The sequence below is a fragment of the Micromys minutus genome, assembly GCF_963924665.1.
Source record: "Micromys minutus genome assembly, chromosome: 29".
Taxonomy (NCBI): domain Eukaryota; kingdom Metazoa; phylum Chordata; class Mammalia; order Rodentia; family Muridae; genus Micromys; species Micromys minutus.
The window spans coordinates 10,802,017-10,819,103 of NC_137964.1; the positions used below are offsets into that span (position 1 = coordinate 10,802,017).

The 17,087-nt window shown below is 45.4% G+C and overlaps 1 protein-coding gene and 2 pseudogenes across 3 annotated transcripts; 2 read left to right on the forward strand and 1 right to left on the reverse strand.

Moving 5' to 3' along the window:
* Window positions 1-1,928: 1,928 nt before the first annotated feature.
* LOC308439300 (CD209 antigen-like protein C) lies at window positions 1,929-4,518 on the forward strand (the record flags this gene model as incomplete). The annotated part of the gene is made up of 8 exons (XM_080941028.1): window positions 1,929-1,968; window positions 2,109-2,192; window positions 2,303-2,386; window positions 2,689-2,757; window positions 3,008-3,094; window positions 3,323-3,474; window positions 3,881-3,993; window positions 4,359-4,518. 8 exons carry the CDS (start codon window positions 1,929-1,931, stop codon window positions 4,516-4,518), a joined length of 789 nt encoding a protein of 262 aa, XP_080797154.1.
* Window positions 4,519-6,598: 2,080 nt separating this feature from the next.
* Window positions 6,599-10,112, reverse strand: LOC308439301 (alpha-enolase-like; annotated as a pseudogene). Its single transcript has 2 exons — window positions 9,712-10,112; window positions 6,599-6,636 (listed from the first exon to the last, which is right to left on the reverse strand). The product of its transcript is annotated as an alpha-enolase-like (transcript).
* Window positions 10,113-13,687: 3,575 nt separating this feature from the next.
* Window positions 13,688-14,109, forward strand: LOC308439459 (small ribosomal subunit protein uS19-like; annotated as a pseudogene). Its single transcript has one exon. The product of its transcript is annotated as a small ribosomal subunit protein uS19-like (transcript).
* The last annotated feature ends 2,978 nt before the right edge of the window (window positions 14,110-17,087 follow it).

Genomic DNA, 17,087 nt, shown 5'->3' on the forward strand with positions numbered 1-17,087 from the left:
AAGAGGGCTCTAAGGAGGGCAACAGAGACTAAGAGACAGCAGAGACTGGAGAGATGGCTCGGGGTTAAGCGACATATTGCGGGGGACTTGAGTGTGATTCCTAACACCCGAAATGAGCAACATAAAAGGACCTGTAACTGCAGTTCAAGATGATTGCATGCCTGGGTGCCTGATCAGATGCTTTCTTCTGACTCTCTCAGGTACCGTACACACACACACACACACACACACACACACACACACACACGCACACACATGGAAAGGAAACCTTTCCTTTTTCAAACAGAGAGGAAACCCCAGAGAACTCACTAACCCCTTTCAGCCTGGGAAGACATGATAACAAGAAGTAATCTAAGAACCAGGAAGAAGTTTCCCCAGATGCCAGCTGCAGCTTCCTTCTTTAGCTTCCTGAAGTCCAGAATTGGGAGACATCAGTTTCTATGGTTCTGGAGCCACTAGGGCCGTGACCCAAACACTCAGAGGTTCCTCCTCTTGGCCAGTGTATGAGCAAGCACTTCTTTGGTGGTGGGGATGGGACCCGGGGCCTCATGCAAGCTGCAGTTCTAGCTCCAGGGTATAGGATGTATATGCTTGGAGCTTCATATGTCCCATGACCTCACACATTTACAGAGTGAGGGACTGCTGTCAGGTTTCATCACCATTACTCAGGGGCCTCATCTGGGGCTGACATCCATTAGAGATCTTCCCTTAAAACAGGTAAGCAACACAACTCAGCTGGGAATGCTGTTTTAGCAATATTTGTCACCTGGGAGGACAGAGGATCCTGAGCCATCTGAAAGGGCCAAAGCAATTCCTAGCAAGTTAAATCCAACTTGGAAAGACTTGACATTAGGGATCACTCTGTCCTTCCTTGAGGCTGAGTTTTCTATGACAGGCAGACCAATGTCTGCAATCTTTCTCTTCTTTCCATCCCTTCCCCTCTGCCTCCCCTTCCTTCCTCCATGTTTTTTTTTTTTTTTTTTTTTTTTTTTTTTTTGATGTGTGTATACGTGTGCATACCACAGTGAGTGTGCAGATGCCAGGAGAATACCTCAGGTATTAATCCTTAGCTTCCATGTCCTTTGGGTCTTTTCTTATTCCCTGCTGCCAAATCCCAGCCAGCCAGTGAACAGGTTTCCAGAGATTCTTCTGTCTCGATCTCCCAACTCACTGTGGACTACTAGGGTCACAGAGGTGTGCTACAGCATCCTGCTTTCCCCCCATGGGTTCCTGGGATTCAAACTCAAGTCCTCATGCTTGCATGGGAAGCACTTTACCCACTGAGCCACTTCTCTAGTTCAGTGTCTGTATATCTCACGGGACAACATCACTAGACCACATGGTACGTTACCTGAGTGCTGGATTAAACCTCACCCGGACAATTTACAGCAGGGACACTTTTTCTTTTTCTTATTCTCTCTCCTTTCCCTCTGCATCTTCATCTATTTTTTCTTCTTTTCTTTGTGGCCTCCAATGGTCTGACTTGCTACACAGCCTTGAAACAACCTTGAACTTTTGGTCCTTCTGGTGAGAGTTACCCACCAGTTTCTACAGCGCTTAGGATTTGAAGCCAGGGCCTTGTGCATGCTGGGAAAGCACTCCAAACACTGAGTCATAGCCCCAGTTCTTCACTGCTCCACATAACAGTTGAGTAAACCAACTCCGGGTACTAGATATGGCTTGGAGCAATGACATTGGCATAAAAATATACAGTACAACTCCTGGCCCGGACGGACACCTTTTTAGCTGTGTCAAGCAATGCCTCTCTCCCCACACTTTTCCGGGGTGAGGATGTCCCCATCCTGTTCCTTTTTTCCCCCTGAGTCAGAGAAGAATGAACCTCACACAGGGTGCCACTGAGGGCCATGGGGTTATATAAATCCAGGGGCAGAGGGGAGGTGGAGAGGGAGGAGTCAAGAGCAGCAGAAATGGCAGGAGAGCTAGAGCTCCATCAGCCGAAGAACCACGGTGAGGCTTCCCAGCCTCTAGGTGCTTTCGGGGATGCAGGATCCAGGATCCAGGGTGATCTGGACCTGGCCTCCAGCTTTGGGGTGTGAGGGAGGTGGCTGAACTTTGAAGGTCAGCTGCTTCTGTTCTGTCCCATTCAGAGGAGGAGGTCACATCCGAAGGAGACCAGGGCATAGCTGAGCATGACCCTGAGGGTCTCGTTTGCGGCTCCAAGACTTTGCAAGGTACCAGGGTGATTCAGGGCAGAGGAGTTGGGGATCCTCTGCAGACTGAACTCAGCAGGGCGGGATCTGCTCCCTGGGAGCTCAGCTCCGCCCATCTGTGGGTTCTGCAGGACATCTGACCCGAGTCCCCTGGCTCCTGCTGCTTCTCATCTCTTTGGGGTTCTTTCTGCTTATGTTGGCCACCCTGGTTCAAGGTAGGACAGGGCGGGGCTGGGAAAGGGGGTCTGGAGTGGGGGCTCTGTTTCTATTTTATTCATTATTTCATTTTTGCACTTTTTAAGCAAGAACTCCAGCATGGGGGGACTCTTAGATTTCTCCTCTGTGGGGATCCTTGCCTAGCCCCCAAATTCAGCACAGCTGGGACATCTAAAGTCCATGCCCCTCATTTCACTGTGACCAACAGCAGCTCACTGTCCCTCTCTGAAATGGGGTACTTGGCACAGCCAGGTACTGTCAGTGTTCCTGAGGGGTATGGGGGTGCTCTTCTCTCTTGCAGTTTCCAGGATTCGTGCACACCCACAGGAACAGACCCACGGGCAGCAGTGTGGCTCCGGCCTGGAGAAGGGTAACTGGGGCTCTAGGTGGAGAGGGCGCTGAGGTTGTGTGAGGTGGGCGGCCATGGGCACAGGCATGCTGGGTGAATGCAGGATGGGGGAGGCCATAGACCTGTTGGGCCTAACAGAGTCTGAGACTCAGTGTTCTGGTCTGTTAAATGGGCTCCTGGGGTCACTGGTACCACCAACTGTGATGTCCTGGGACCAGCTCTGGACCAGGCACACAGTTGATGCTTAATTGTTGCCAACCTCTCCCTGTAGCTGCCGTTCCTCAGGAGCAGACACACTCTGTCTTGGAGCAGATCCAGCAGATTCAGCAGCAGCTGACTCAGTTCAATGCCTCGCTGGGTGAGGCTCCAGGGCCTGAGTTAGGACAGAGTGGAGGGGTCATCAGAGGGGTTGTCATCTACCTTCTGGGTCTCCCACTGAGGCAGGCAGGATAGACCACAGGGATTGCGGTCTGGGTTTTGGGAGCACTGAGCTGGTAACGGAATCAGTAGACCAGCCCTGGGCTCTGAGCATCAGGGGAGAGGGGAGAGCAGAACCCAGACCCTGAGCTCAGTGTTTGCTCTGTAGCTGGCCTGTGCCGGCCCTGTCCCTGGGACTGGGAGTTCTTCCAGGGAAGCTGCTACCTCTTCTCCAGAACCCTGGGCAGCTGGGAAACCTCTGCCTCCTCCTGCAAGGATCTTGGGGCCCACCTTGTGATTATCAACAGTGTTGCAGAGCAGGTGAGTGGGGCCACAACAGCCTGTCCTAGGCATTGGACTCTAGATGGAAAGCTGTGTGATGTGGGGAGATGTGGTCCAGGAGGGCTGCCTGTAGGAGGAAGCACAGTGGAATGAGGAGGTTCTATAGGAGAAGAACACATGAGAGGTGGGTAAGACTGAAGGGACTCAGAGAAGCTTTGGGATTTTGTGTAACTCTCTTGGGACACACCTATAAGCTATAAATGAACTTATTTCTTCATGCGTGACATTTAACCCACACCCGTGGATGCATTCGTATCCAGAAAACTAGATCAACAGAGCTATGCTTGAGTGTAGAAAGAACCTTCATGAAGGCAGGAAAGAGCGGGATCTCGGAGGGGTGGAGGTAATCTTTCTCTCCATCCTCCTGACCCCCACCTCCATTCAGCAATTCATCAAATACTGGCGCATCAGAAACAATCAGCTCACCTGGATCGGCCTCAGCGATCACAGACGTGAAGGCTCCTGGCAGTGGGTGGATGAGTCCCCACTCAAACTCAGGTGAAAGTCCAGAATCCATGGGCCAGAGCACTAGGCAGGGAGAGGACCCTCAGTCCAAACACAGCCTTCAGTGCTGGCAAGCGCCGGGGACATTTCAAATCCAGGACCCCACATTTTTTGACTTTCTGTCCTTTGAACCTAAGCCCAGTCCCCAGAAATCTGCAACTTCACCTTGTTGGGGTGGTTCTCGTGGAGGTGAGGTGGGGAACAAAGTGAGAACCCGCATTCTGCTAAGCCCTGCTAACTCCCGTCCACTGGCTTGGTCCTCAGACTTTGTCTATGAACTTCCAAGGTTCTGAGGTGAATAAGGAGTGGGTGGTTCTGGGCAGGGTGGCTGTCCCTGATAACTGGTCATGTTCTGGCAGCTTCTGGAAAGAGGGGGAGCCCAACAATCTAGGGGACGAAGACTGCGTGGTGATAGCAGATGACAAATGGAATGACAGCATTTGCTCTGCAAACAACTTCTGGGTCTGTGAACAGCCCTCGGCTCCCTGCCCTGATCACCGACGGTCTGTGCTCCCCTAGCCACACAGGCAACTTGGGGTGCCCTGCTCCAGTTCCAGCCACCTTGTTCCTCCCAGTGTCCCTGTTCTGAGACCTCTGAGATCCCAAGAGAGTCCCTGAGGCACCCTCCCCCGCAGCTCTTCCCTCCTTCTCTGCGGGTGATTTCAGTTACACAAATCTGGAGCCCATGGTTCCCCTCAGTGGAGTCACACACACTTGGGGCTGGGGTGTAGCTCAGTGATGCACCCCAGTCGGCTTAGCACCGGTGACTGTCTGAGTCCCATCCCCAGTACCCAAATAAAATAATAAACTATTAATTCATACATGGTCTGATGTGTTCCGTTTAGTGGTAAAGCTTTGAAATGTTTCATGTTACCAAGGACATTAGTGTCTACAGTACCTTTGGGTTGTAAGCAATTTGTTTGCTTGCTTATTTGAGTCTCACTATGTAGCCCTGGCTGGCTTTGAACTCACAGAGATCTACCTGCTTCTGCCTCCTGAGTGCTGGAATTAAAGGTGTGCGGCACTACACCAGGATGAATATTTTTAAGAACATTGAGTTGATATCTGTACACCCACAGAGTGCATTCTTATTCACATTCACATTTTCATATTATCTCTGTCTGTCTCTCCCATCTTCACACGCCTTGATTTCTCTCTTCATTCATTCATTCATTCATTCATTCATTCATAACCAATTATTTATTCACAGACACCCCCCCAAGCACTTCTTCCAGGTTTTTATGCTACTGTACCCAGCGCTCAATAAAATGCCATAGTCATTATCTGGTGGTTCTAGAGCTTAGCACATCCTCTGCTCTCAAAAGAAACCGCCATAGAACTAGTCCAGGAATGACCAGCCCTCTGGGTTCCGCCCTAGGCTACAAAGAGCCACCCAAACCTCAAGATGGCTTCTGCCACGGGCTGCAGAAACCCAGAGCACATTTCCTGCCCCTCCCCTTTGTCTTGGCATCGTGAGCTTCTTCCCCCTCCCCAGTAGGTTCCACGTTCTCAAGAAGTGTCATCCTGGTGTTGCTCTCAGTTCCTCCTGCCACCTATCTCTCCCTCAGGAAAGCTGTCTCCAGAGCCTGCTGTCTTCCAGCCAGGATGCTCATTTTGTTGGTGATGGCAAAGGCTCAGGCTTCCCCCTAGTACTTAGAAATCCAAGGGAGTCTCAGCTAGGGTCACCCCAATAGATTCCCCATATCCTCCCCCGTCCCAGGTCTCTAGCTAGTCACCAGAGATGCCCCCTATTTCCATTCTCACTCCCAGCCCTCTCCTGCCTTCCCCCCCATGCCTGATTGCCATTCCTTGTTCTCTTCCTCACCCCCTCTCCTACCGAAGTCCCTCTCTCCGTCCACCTCAAATAACTATTTAGTTTCCCCTTCTGAGTGAGATTGGTACATCTTCCCCGGGACCTTCTTACTATGTAGTTGCTTCAGGTCTGTGGGTTGTAACATGATCATCCTGCACCTTATGGCCAATAGCAACTTAGGAGTGAATACATGCTATACATATCTCTCTGGCTCTGGGCTACCTCACTTGGAATGATATTCTCAGGCTCCATCCGTCTGCCTGCAAAATTCATGATGTCTTTGCTTTGAATAGCCAAATAGTATTCCATTGTGTAGATATACCACATTTCCTTTATCCGTTCTTCAGTCAGGGGGATACTTAGGATGTTTCAAGTTTCTGGCTATTGTGAATAAGGCTATTATTATGAATGAAGCTGCTATGAACATGGTTGAGCAAATGTCCCTGCAGTATAGTGAAACATCTTTGGGGTACGTGCCTAGGAGTAGTGTAGCTGGATATAGAGTCGGAAGTGGCCAGTAGCCAGGCAGGACTTCCAGAGGAGGGGAGTGGGATGTCAATCCACCCATAAAACCTCCAGCTCAGAATCTGTCCTGCCTCTAAGATGTGCAGGAATAAACTGTAGCAGAGGCTGAGGTAACAGCCAATCAATGACTTCCCCAACTTGAAACCCATCCCATGTGGAGGACCAGCCATTGACCATTAACGATGCTGTGCTTGCAGACGGGAGCCCAGCATAACTGTCTTCTGAGTGGCTTCATTTGGCACTAGATGGAGGAAGATGCAGCTACCCACAGCCAACTATCAGGAAGAGCTCGGGAAGTCCTGTGGGAGAGGGGAAGATAGATTTGGACAAGTCTGAGGTATCAAGGACACCAGAAGAACTACAGAGTCGACTAACCTGGGACCATGGAGGCTCATAGAGACTGGGCCACCAACCAGGGGATATGCAGGAGCTGAACCTAGCCCCTCTACACAGTTGTAGCAAGTATGCAGATTAGTCTTCATGTAGATTCCCTACCAAGCGAAGCGGGGGTTGTCTTGGTCTCTGTTCCCTGCCATTGGATCCACTTCCCCCTGCCTGGACTGCCTGGCTGAGCCTAGTCTTGTTGGGACTAGATGTCCCAGGGTAGAGCAATACTAAGGGGGCTGTGATCCAGATGTAAAGTGAATAAAAGAGAGAGAGAGAGAAAGAAAAAGAGAAAAAGGAAGGAAGAAAATGGGAGAAAAAGAAAGAAATAAAGAAAGAAAGAAAGAAGAAAGAAGGGAGGGAGAAAGGAAAGAGAGATAAAGAAGAAAAAAGAGAAAGAGAAAAGGAAAACAGAAGGAAGAAAAGAGAGGAAAGAAAGGGAGGAAAGGAAGAAAGAAGAGAAGAAAGGAAAAAAGAGAAAGAAAAAAGAAGGGAGGGAGGAAAAAAATAAGGAAAGAAAGATAGAAAAAGAAGATGGAGGGAAAAGAGAGGAAAGAGAGGAAGAAAGGGAGGAAGAAAGAAAGAAAGAAAGGAGGGGGAAGAAAGGAAGGAAAGAAAGAGAGAAAAGGAAGATGGAAGGAAAAGAGAGGAAAAAGAGGAAGAAAGGAAGGAAGAAAGAAAGTAAGTAAGAAAGAAAGAAAGAAAGAATGGAAGGAAGGAAGAAAGAAAGGAAGGAAGGATGGAAGGAAGGAAGGAACCTAGGAGAGCTTTTAGCATCTCGGAGGAAATTTCTCCCTCAGTCCTCTGGGTGGCGCCAGACATCACGGAAAGCGTTGCTCTGTTTGCTCTTCTGCACCGACCTCAGGACCAAAGAGAGCCTGTCCCAGGAAAGATCAGCTCCGTGCTGAGAGCACTCCCTCTCTCCGCACTTGCCCGGTGGCCTGTGTACCTCCCACCTCACTCTCGGTAAAGTGCAAGGACTTTAATTTTTTTATTATCCAGAAACCTGCAGTTACACAACCTTGGATGTCTTAGAGAAACTGCAACTTTAGAGTCCTTGGATATTTTAGACAAGCTTTGCAATTTTAAAGAGACTTTGGACTGTTAGAGAGGCTTTGAATTTTAAAAGAGACTTTGGATGTCTTAAAGAGACTGGAATTTTTGGTTTTTTGTTTTGTTTTGTTTTGTTTTTCAAGACAGGGTAGCCCTGACTGTCCTGAAACTCACTCTGTAGACTAGGCTAGCCCCAAACTCACAGTTATCCACCTGCCTCGTCCTCCTGAGTACTGGGATTAAAGGCATAGGCCACCACCACCACACAGGCAAGAAGCTGAATTTTCAAAATGCTTGAATTTTAAAAGGAGAAGAAGAAAAGAAAAGGAAGGAAGGAAGGAAGGAAGGAAGAAAAAAAGAAAGAGAGAGAGAAAGAGAAGGGGGGACAGAAAGAAAACCTGTGGGATGTTAGAAGTTGAACTATTTTATGTTGTGACATTAATATTGAGATGTTGAGTATAAACAAGAAAGAAAATGTTAAGGTTTGGCAATGATTCTGTTCCTGTGTCAAGTTGAAAAAGGTTCATTTGCCCTGCTTGGTATTTTTATCAACGTGAACAACTAGGGTTATCTGAGAAGAAAGAACCATGATTAGAAAATGCCTACAAGCATCCCTTTCTTAAGGAGAAAGAGATGAGGTTATAGGAAGGAGGGGAGAAAGAGGACTAGGAGGAGAGAAGGGAGGGGAAGCTGTGATCAGAATGTAAATTCATTCATTCATTCATTCATTCATTCATAAAAAAAAAGAAAGAAAGAAAATCCCTCTATAAGACTGGCCTATAGGCAGACCTGTGGGTGTTTTCTTAATTAGTGATTGGTGGGGAAGGCCTACTCTAGATTGTGCCACTGCTGGGAAGATGGGCCTGGGGTATGTAAGAAAGCAGAATCAGCCAGGCAACAGTGTTCTTCCACGGCTTCCCCTTCAGTTCCTGCCTTGAGTTCCTGCCCTGACTTCCTCTGATGATAGAGTGTGATGGATGTGTGGATAAAATGACTTTTCTTCCCTGAGCTGCTTTTGGCAGTGGTGTTTTAATCACAGCAGTGAAACCCTAAGATACCCACCCACTGTATTATTTATCTCGCTGCTGTAATAAATCATCAGGCAAAAGCAAATGCAGGACTTATTACATCCTCTTCGCTTGAGGATGCAGCCCACTGTGGTACCCAGAATGCGCGGTAGCTGGTCACGTTGCATTTGAACGTAGGAAGCAGACAGAATTGAACACTGGTACGCTTTTCTTGCACTTTTTATTTGGGGCTGGAGTACACCCCTTTGGATGGCGCCACCCACATTAAGAATGGACCTCCCCACCCCCACAGTTAAACTTTTCTGAAAAATACCCTCAGACGCTGTGATGGCTTCCCTCCCCCGCCCCCACCCCATGGGCTTCTGCAGCTTTTATTTTTGTATGTAAACCATGGGGCGGGGGCTGGGAGGGGGGAGTTTTGATGGTGGGCACCCTAGAGATTACACTGTAGTGCTGAGGGCTCCAGACACTAGCTGGGAAGTCAGGTGACAGAAACAATGATTCAGACTGATCACGTGGTTACAAAGTTGGGCTCCAGCAGGGCTCCATGTGGACATCTAAAGGAGCGGTGACATGGGAGGGTCAAGCACTGGGCTGGGCTTGAGCCGCCTGGAGGACTTCAGAGACAGAGCTGGTGGCTGGAGCGATCTCCAGTCCACGCTTTACTTGGCCAGTGGGTTCCTGAAGGACCTGCCAGCAAACTTGGCTTTGCTGCCCAGCTCTTCCTCGACTCTAAGGATCTGATTGTACTTGGCCAGGCACTCAGATCGTCAAGGGGCACCAGTCTTGATCTGCCCAGTGCAGAACCCCACCACCAGGTCAGCAATAAAAGTGTCCTCAGTCTCCCCAGATTGATGGGACACCATGACACCCAGCCGCTGGACTGGGCCAGCTTACACGCCTGCAGACTTGAGCAGACCCAGTGTTTGTTCTCCAGGATGTTAGGTGCGAATCCACCTTCATCACCCACAATTGGTGGCATCTTTCCCGTACTTCTCCTTAATGACATTCTTCAGGTTGTGGTAAACCTCCGCTCCAATGTGCATGGCTTCCCGGAAACTGGATGCTCCCACGGGCAGTTTCACGAACGCTTGCATGGCCAGCCCGTTGCCAACATGAGGACCGCCGTTGATCACATTAAAAGCTGGGATCGGCAGGATGACTTCAGGGTTGCCAGCCAAGTCAGCAATGGGACGGTAAAGGGGCACCCCCTTTTCCATGGCACCAGCCTTGCAGACAGCCAGGGACGCTCCCAGGATGGCATTTGCACCAAATTTAGATTTATTCTTGGTGCCGTCCATCTCGATCATTAGCTGGTCAACATTCATCATTCACTTTCTTGCTAACCAGAGCAGGTGCAGTAGTGCTACTGATGTGCTCAACAGCCTTAGAGACATCTAGTTCGTTTCCAAGTCTGGGGTATCATGAATATCCCAGTAATGAACATGAACAAGCAAGCGTCTCTGTGGTGGGATGAAGGGTCCTCTGGGTGTATGTCCAATAGTGGTAGAGCTAGATCTTGAAGTCGATCTATTCCCAGCTTCCTGAGGAAGCTCCACACTAATTTACATAGCAACTAAACAATTTTGCAGTCCCACCAGCAATAAATAAGTGTTCCTCTTACTCTCCCCACCCCCAATTCTTGCCAGCACAAACTGTTGTTTTATTGATCTTAGCCATTCTGACAGGTATATGATGAAATCCCAAAGTAATTTTAATTTGCATTTCTCTGATGACTAAGGATGTTGCCCGTTCCTTTAAGTGTCTCTCAGTATGCATTTCAACTTTTGAGGACTTTGTTTAGTTCTGCATTTTGTTTTCAGTCGTTTGTTTTCTTGATGTCCAGTTTTTTGTTAACTCTTTATATATTTTGAGTTCCATATAGATATTAACCCTCTATCAGATGTGTGATGGGTAAAATTCTTTTACCATTCTTCAGGCTGCCACTCTTTCTGAATGACAGTGTCCTTGGCCAAAGAGGAGCTTCTCAGTTTCATGAGGTTTCATTTTTCTTCATTGTTACTGCCTGTGCTATTGGTGTTCTGATCAGAGAGTCGTTTCCTATGTCAGTGCGTTCAAGACGAGTCTTCACTTTCTCCTCAGTCCGACTCAGTGTGTCTGGACTTATGCTGAGGTCCTTGACTCATTTTGGAGTTGTTTTGTGTAAGGTAAAAAATATAGATCTAATTTAATTCCTGTATATGTAGTCATCCAGCTTGACCAGCACCGTTTGTTGAAAATGCTATCTTTTCTCCAATGTTTATAATCTGACTTCCTTGTCGAAACTTAAGTGTTCATAGATATATAGACTTATGTCTGGGACTTTGATTTGATTTCGTTGTCCATGTGTCTGGTTTTATGGCAATACGGTGCTGTTTTTATTTCTATAGCTCTGTTGTACAACTTGAAATCTGGAGTGGTGATCTCACTAGCTGATTATCATCATCATCATCATTCAGGATTCTTTTACTTATCCTAAGGGTCTTGGTGGGAGGTGTGTGTGTGTGTGTGTGTGTGTGTGTGTGTGTGTGTGTGTTCTCATATGAAGCTAAAAATTACCCTTTCAATTTCTGTGAAGAATGCGTTGGAATTTTGGTGATATTATGTTGAATTTGTAGATTGCTTTTGGTAGGATGGACATTTTTACTATACTAATCCTACATATCCTGTAAATATAGGATGACTTAACCTCATCTTCTTCAGTATCCTCTTTTGGTGTCTTGAAGTTTTTATTACACAGTGTTTCACTTGCTTAGAGTGATTCCAAGATCTTTCTGAGGCTATTATGAAAGGTATTCTTTCCCCCAATTTCTTTCTCTACCTTCATTTGATATGTAGGAAGGTTACTGATTTTTATATGTTAATTTTGTATCCTGATACTTTACTGGAAGTGTTTATTAGCTGTAGAAGTTTCCTGGTGGAGTTTTAGTTTTATGTAAAAGAAATCCTATCATCTGTAAATAAAGACACCAACTTCCTCCTGTCCTGTTTGTATCCCCTTGGTGTCCTTCAGTTCTCTTGGCTCTAGTAAGAGTTTTAGCACTACACTGAATTTACATAGCAAGAGTGGACAGTCTTGTGTTGTTCCCGATTTTGGTGGAAACAGTTAACTATGTTATGGTGAATATTGGCTGTGGGCTTGCTGTTAAATCACCTTTATTGTGTTGAAATATGTCTCTTGTATCCCTAGTTTCTCCCAGACCTTTGTCAGAAAGAGATGTTGAATTTTATAAAGGTTTTGTATCTAGTGAAATGATCATGTGTTTTTTTTCTTTTGGTTTATTTATGCATATTACATATATGTATACTGTGTTTATTGATTTATGTAAGTGGAAACACCCATGCAACTCTGGAATGAAGCCAACTTGATCATGGCAGGTGACCTTTTTGGATTTAGCTTGCAAGTATTTTGAGAATTTTTGCATCTACACTCAAAAGAAATTGGTTTATGATTCTCCTTCTTTGTTGGATCTTTATGTAATTTAGGTATGAGAGTAGCTGAGGCCTCAAAAATTAGGCAGTGTTCCTTTGGCTTTATTTTTCAGAAAAATTTGAAGAGTGTTGGCATTAATTCTTTTTTGAAGGTCTGGTAGAATTCTGTGCTAAAGCCATATGACCCTGGGCTTTTTGATTTTCTTTCTTTCTTTCTTTCTTTCTTTCTTTCTGTCTGTCTTCCTTCCTTCCTTCCTTCCTTTCTTTCTTTCTGGTTTCAAGACTTTTAATTACTGCTTCTATTTCCCTAGGGCTTATAGATCTGTTTAAATTTTTTATCTGCTAATAATTTAATTTGCTGGGTCATATAAATCAAAAGCTCATCTATTTGTTCTAGGTTTTCCAGTTTTGTTATTGTTCTAGGTTACATGTTTTGTTGTTGTTGTTGTTGTTGTTTGTTTGTTTGTTTTTAAGTATGTCTTCATGATTCTCTGAATTTCCTCAGTGCCTACTGCCATGTCTCCTCTAAGCATAGTAGGCTATCATTCATAGTGTCAGGGCTCTCTCCTATGGGTGGGTCTCAATTGGGCCAGTCATTAGTTGGCTATTCCCTCCATCTCTGTTCCATATTTATCCCTACACATCCTGTAAGTGGGACAAATTTGAGGTTGTGTTTTTGTTTTTCCAGATAATGTTTCACTATGTAGCCCTGGCTGTCCTCAAACTCACTTTGTAGACCAGACTGACCTCAAACTCACAGAGATCCTCCTGCCTCTGCCTCCCAGCTGCTTGTATTAAAGGTGTGCACCACCAGCACCCTGCTCCTCTGATTTTATTAATTATGTTCTAATTTTATTAATTTGGGTTTCTCTCTGTGTCTTTTAGTTACTTTGGCTAAGAGTTTGTGGATCATGCTGATTTTCTCAAAGAACAAACTCTTTATTTTATTCTTTGCTTTGTCTTGGTTGTTGTTTCTATTTCTTTCAACCATTAGTTTATTTCTTGTCATCTATTCCTTTTGGGGTATTATTTCTTCTTTATTACATCTTGTTTTCCTAGCTCTTTCATATGTGCTGTTAAATTACTAGTGCAAGGTCTCTCCAGGTTTTTATTTTCATTATTTATTATTCACTTTATATCCTGATCACAGCCTGCACCCTCCTCCCCTTCCAGTTTCACCCTTGCACCCCTCATTCCTCCATTCCCTCCCCCACCCTTCTCAGAGAAGTGAAACCATGGGTACCAACCCACTCTGGGACATCAAATTACAGCAGAACTGGGTGTATCCTTTCCTACGAGGACAGACAAGTCAGCCCAGCTAGGGGAAATGGATCCAACGGCAGTAACAGAGTCAGAAACAGCCCCGGCTCCAATTGTTGGGGAGTCCACATGAAGACCAAGCTGTATCAAGATGTAGACATCTGCTCACTTCCTTTTCCGAGCCGCCGCCAAGATGGCTGAAGTGGAGCAGAAGAAGAAGCGGACCTTCCGCAAGTTCGCCTACCGTGGCGTGGACCTCGACCAACTGCCGGACATGTCCTATGAGCAGCTGATGCAGTTGTATGGCGCCCACAACCGTGGCCTGAGGCGGAAGCAGCACTCACTGCTCAAGCGCTTGAGAAAGGCCAAGAAGGAGGCACCACCCATGGAGAAGCCCAAGGTGGTGAAGACACACCTGAGGATATGATCATTCTGCCTGAGATGGTCGGCAGCATGGTGGGTGCATTCAACGGCAAGACCTTCAGCCAGGTGGAGATCAAATCAGAGATGATCAGTCACTACCTGGGCGAGTTCTCCATCACCTACAAGCCCGTGAAGCACAGCCGGCCCAGTATTGGTGCCACCCACTCCTCTCGATTCATCCCCCTCAAATAGCAGAGGCAATAAAGAGTCACTATTTTGAAGAAAAAAAAATGTAGACATCTGCTACAAATGGTCCAGTCTATGCATGTTCTTTGGTCCAGTCTCTGTGAGCCCCCATGGGCTCAGGTTAGTTGACTTTATAGGTCTCGTGTTGTCTTTGACCCCTCTGGCTCCCTCAATCCTTCCTTGAAGTCTTCCACAAGACTCCCCAAGCTTTGCCTAACGTTTGGCTGTGGGTCTCGCATCCGTTTCCATCATCAGCTGGATGAAGCCTCTCAGGAGACAGCCATGCTAGGCTCCTGTCTGCAAGCATATTAGGCTATCATTCATAGTGTCAGGGCTCTCTCCTATGGGATGGGTCTCACCTTGGGCCAGTCATTTGTTGGCCATTCTCTCAATCTCTGTCCCATCTTTATCCCTGCACATCCTGTAGACAGGCAAACTTGGGGTTGAAGATTTTGTGGGTGACTTGTTGTTCCCTTCCCTCCATTGGAAGTCTTGCCTAGCTTCAGGAAGTGGCCACTTCAGGCTCCATATATCTATCCTACACACACACACACACACACACACACACACACACACACACACACCGATGCTAGGAGTCTCAGCTAGGGTCACTCCCATGAACTCCCTGCAGCCTTCTTTAATATCTTTAATATCCTTTCTTTGTTCTTTACGTTTTTCATTTTATTATATGCTGGGGAGGCTTTTCTCTTCTGGCTCTGTCTGTCTGGTGTTCTATATGCTTCCTGTACTTTCATAGGCATCTCCTTCTTTAGGTTAGGGACATTTTAATCTATGACTTTATTGAAAATATTTTTAGTGTCTTCAACTACGGTTTCTTCTCCTTCTTATATTTCTATTATCTTTAGATCTGGTCTTTTTGTTGTGCCCCAGATTTCCTGAATGTTTTCCTGGAAAAAAAAATGTTGGTCTACATTTTTCATTTCCATCCTATTTTCTGTTGTTGCTGTTTTTGTTGTTGTTGTTAAAGTCTATTTTCATGTTAAGAATTGTTTTATTATTTCATTCAACTATTTTTATTCATGGTCTTTATTAACAGGTTTATTGAATTCCTCTTTAAGGTCCTTGAACATATTTATAATTGTAATTTTAGGTCTGGAGAGATGGGTCAGTGGTTAGGAGCACTGACCGCTCTTCCAGAGGTCCTGAGTTCAAATCCCAGCAACCACATGGTGGCTCACAACCATCTGTAGTGAGATCTGATGCTCTCTTCTGGAGTGTCTGACGACAGCTACAGTGTACTTACATACATAAATAAATAAATTTGAAAAAATCAAAAGTCCTTGTCTTATGCTTCAGCTATACTGAATTTATTGGGGTTTACTGTAATGCGGTTACTGTATCCTAGTAGAGGTACATTGTCTTGATTGTTCATATTTGTGTTTTGTGATGAGATCTAGACATCTAGAGTTGTGATGAATGAGGTGTATCTAGGTGTTAGTATCTGATCTTATCTTTGCTGGCTGAGAACATTTTATTTTAGAAAAGATTCGTGCTATTAATATGCTTTTCCTGTTATTATTAAATATATATAACAATCACTAGGTATTAGCCATTCTTTTGAGCAGAGTTCTACAGAACAATGAAGATGTGCTGAGTTGTAGTGACGCTATATAGACAAATAGATAATTTCTTAATGATTAATAATGACCCTATAAGAATTCCTAAAATTACATTAGTAATTATTAAGATCTTTTATAATAGGATTGCTATTAAGTCCTTTCTGATGTCAAAACTGCAATGAGAACTTTATTATCCGTCTTCATGTGTCACCAGTTAACTACTTCCGAGTTAGAAAGAAGGCTTTGACAACTTAGAGCACATTCCAAGAGGCTGTAAAGCAATTAACCAACGATCATAAAAGGGGAACTAATGACTCACTGTAGGTGCAAAGGCAGAAGATAAAATATTGATTGTTTATACAAAACTTCAGTGATAACTTCGTTATGGTCTTTACTCTCTATGAGTCGGTAGAGCTAGTGACTGATTATGAATGTCTAGCCAGACAATTACTCTTAATGGATACGCTTATAAGCAGGTAAACATTCTCTGTTGTATTATGTATTATTCAGTTTGTGATTTGAATTTATGTTTTCACTTCTAGTGAACTTTTGTAAAAAAAAAAAAAAAAAAAGAGGTGGGGGGTTCTTGTATAAACCATGTGATCTACTCTCGTAGAAAAGGTACAAAAAAACTAGGAAAGATTGAATTTCATGGCACTGGAAGCAAAGGCATTATTGTGGCACCAGAGCAGAAGAGAACATGATTAGAAAAGAGCAGAAAAGAGCTTTTAAGAGAATATATATATATATTTTTTTTTTTTTAGAGAACCATTTAGAGAGAACTTTTTGAAGAAGAACTTCCTTAGAAGAGAACTTCCATGGAGAACTTTTTAGAGAGAATCTTTTAGGAAGAACTTAGAAATAATGGCTAAAATCACTTTCTTCCCATGACTACAATTAGCAGGCTGGGAGTTAAGAGCTCTGCAGTTCCTGCAGAGATGGAATAAAGACTATTTAATTCTTCGCTGCTGGACTATGAGGTGCTAAACACCAGAGACTGCAGTTTTCGGGCCTCAGAGGAACTCAGACAGGCAGATCAGCTACTGCAGCCAAGTGACTTAGACTTAAGACAAGTAAGCATCTTATTATTAAACAGCAACCCTAAATATCTCACAAGACCAAGTCTTGCCCCCACTGATGCTCTTCCCCCTCAATGACCTTCAAGAGAGAACCAGAAAGAAGAACAGCCTGGGCTGGCCCCAGCAGAAGAAGGAAGAGGAAGAGGAAGAGGAGAAGAAAGAGGGATGGAAGAAGGGTGGGAGATAGAGAGGAAGAGAGAGAGAGAGAGAGAGAGAGAGAGAGAGAGAGAGAGAGAGAGAGAGAGAGAGAAATTGCTTCTGAACATTGGTGGATGGAAGAAAGGAATAGAAATGGGTTAGGAGAAAAGTCTGAGAGAAGCTTTGG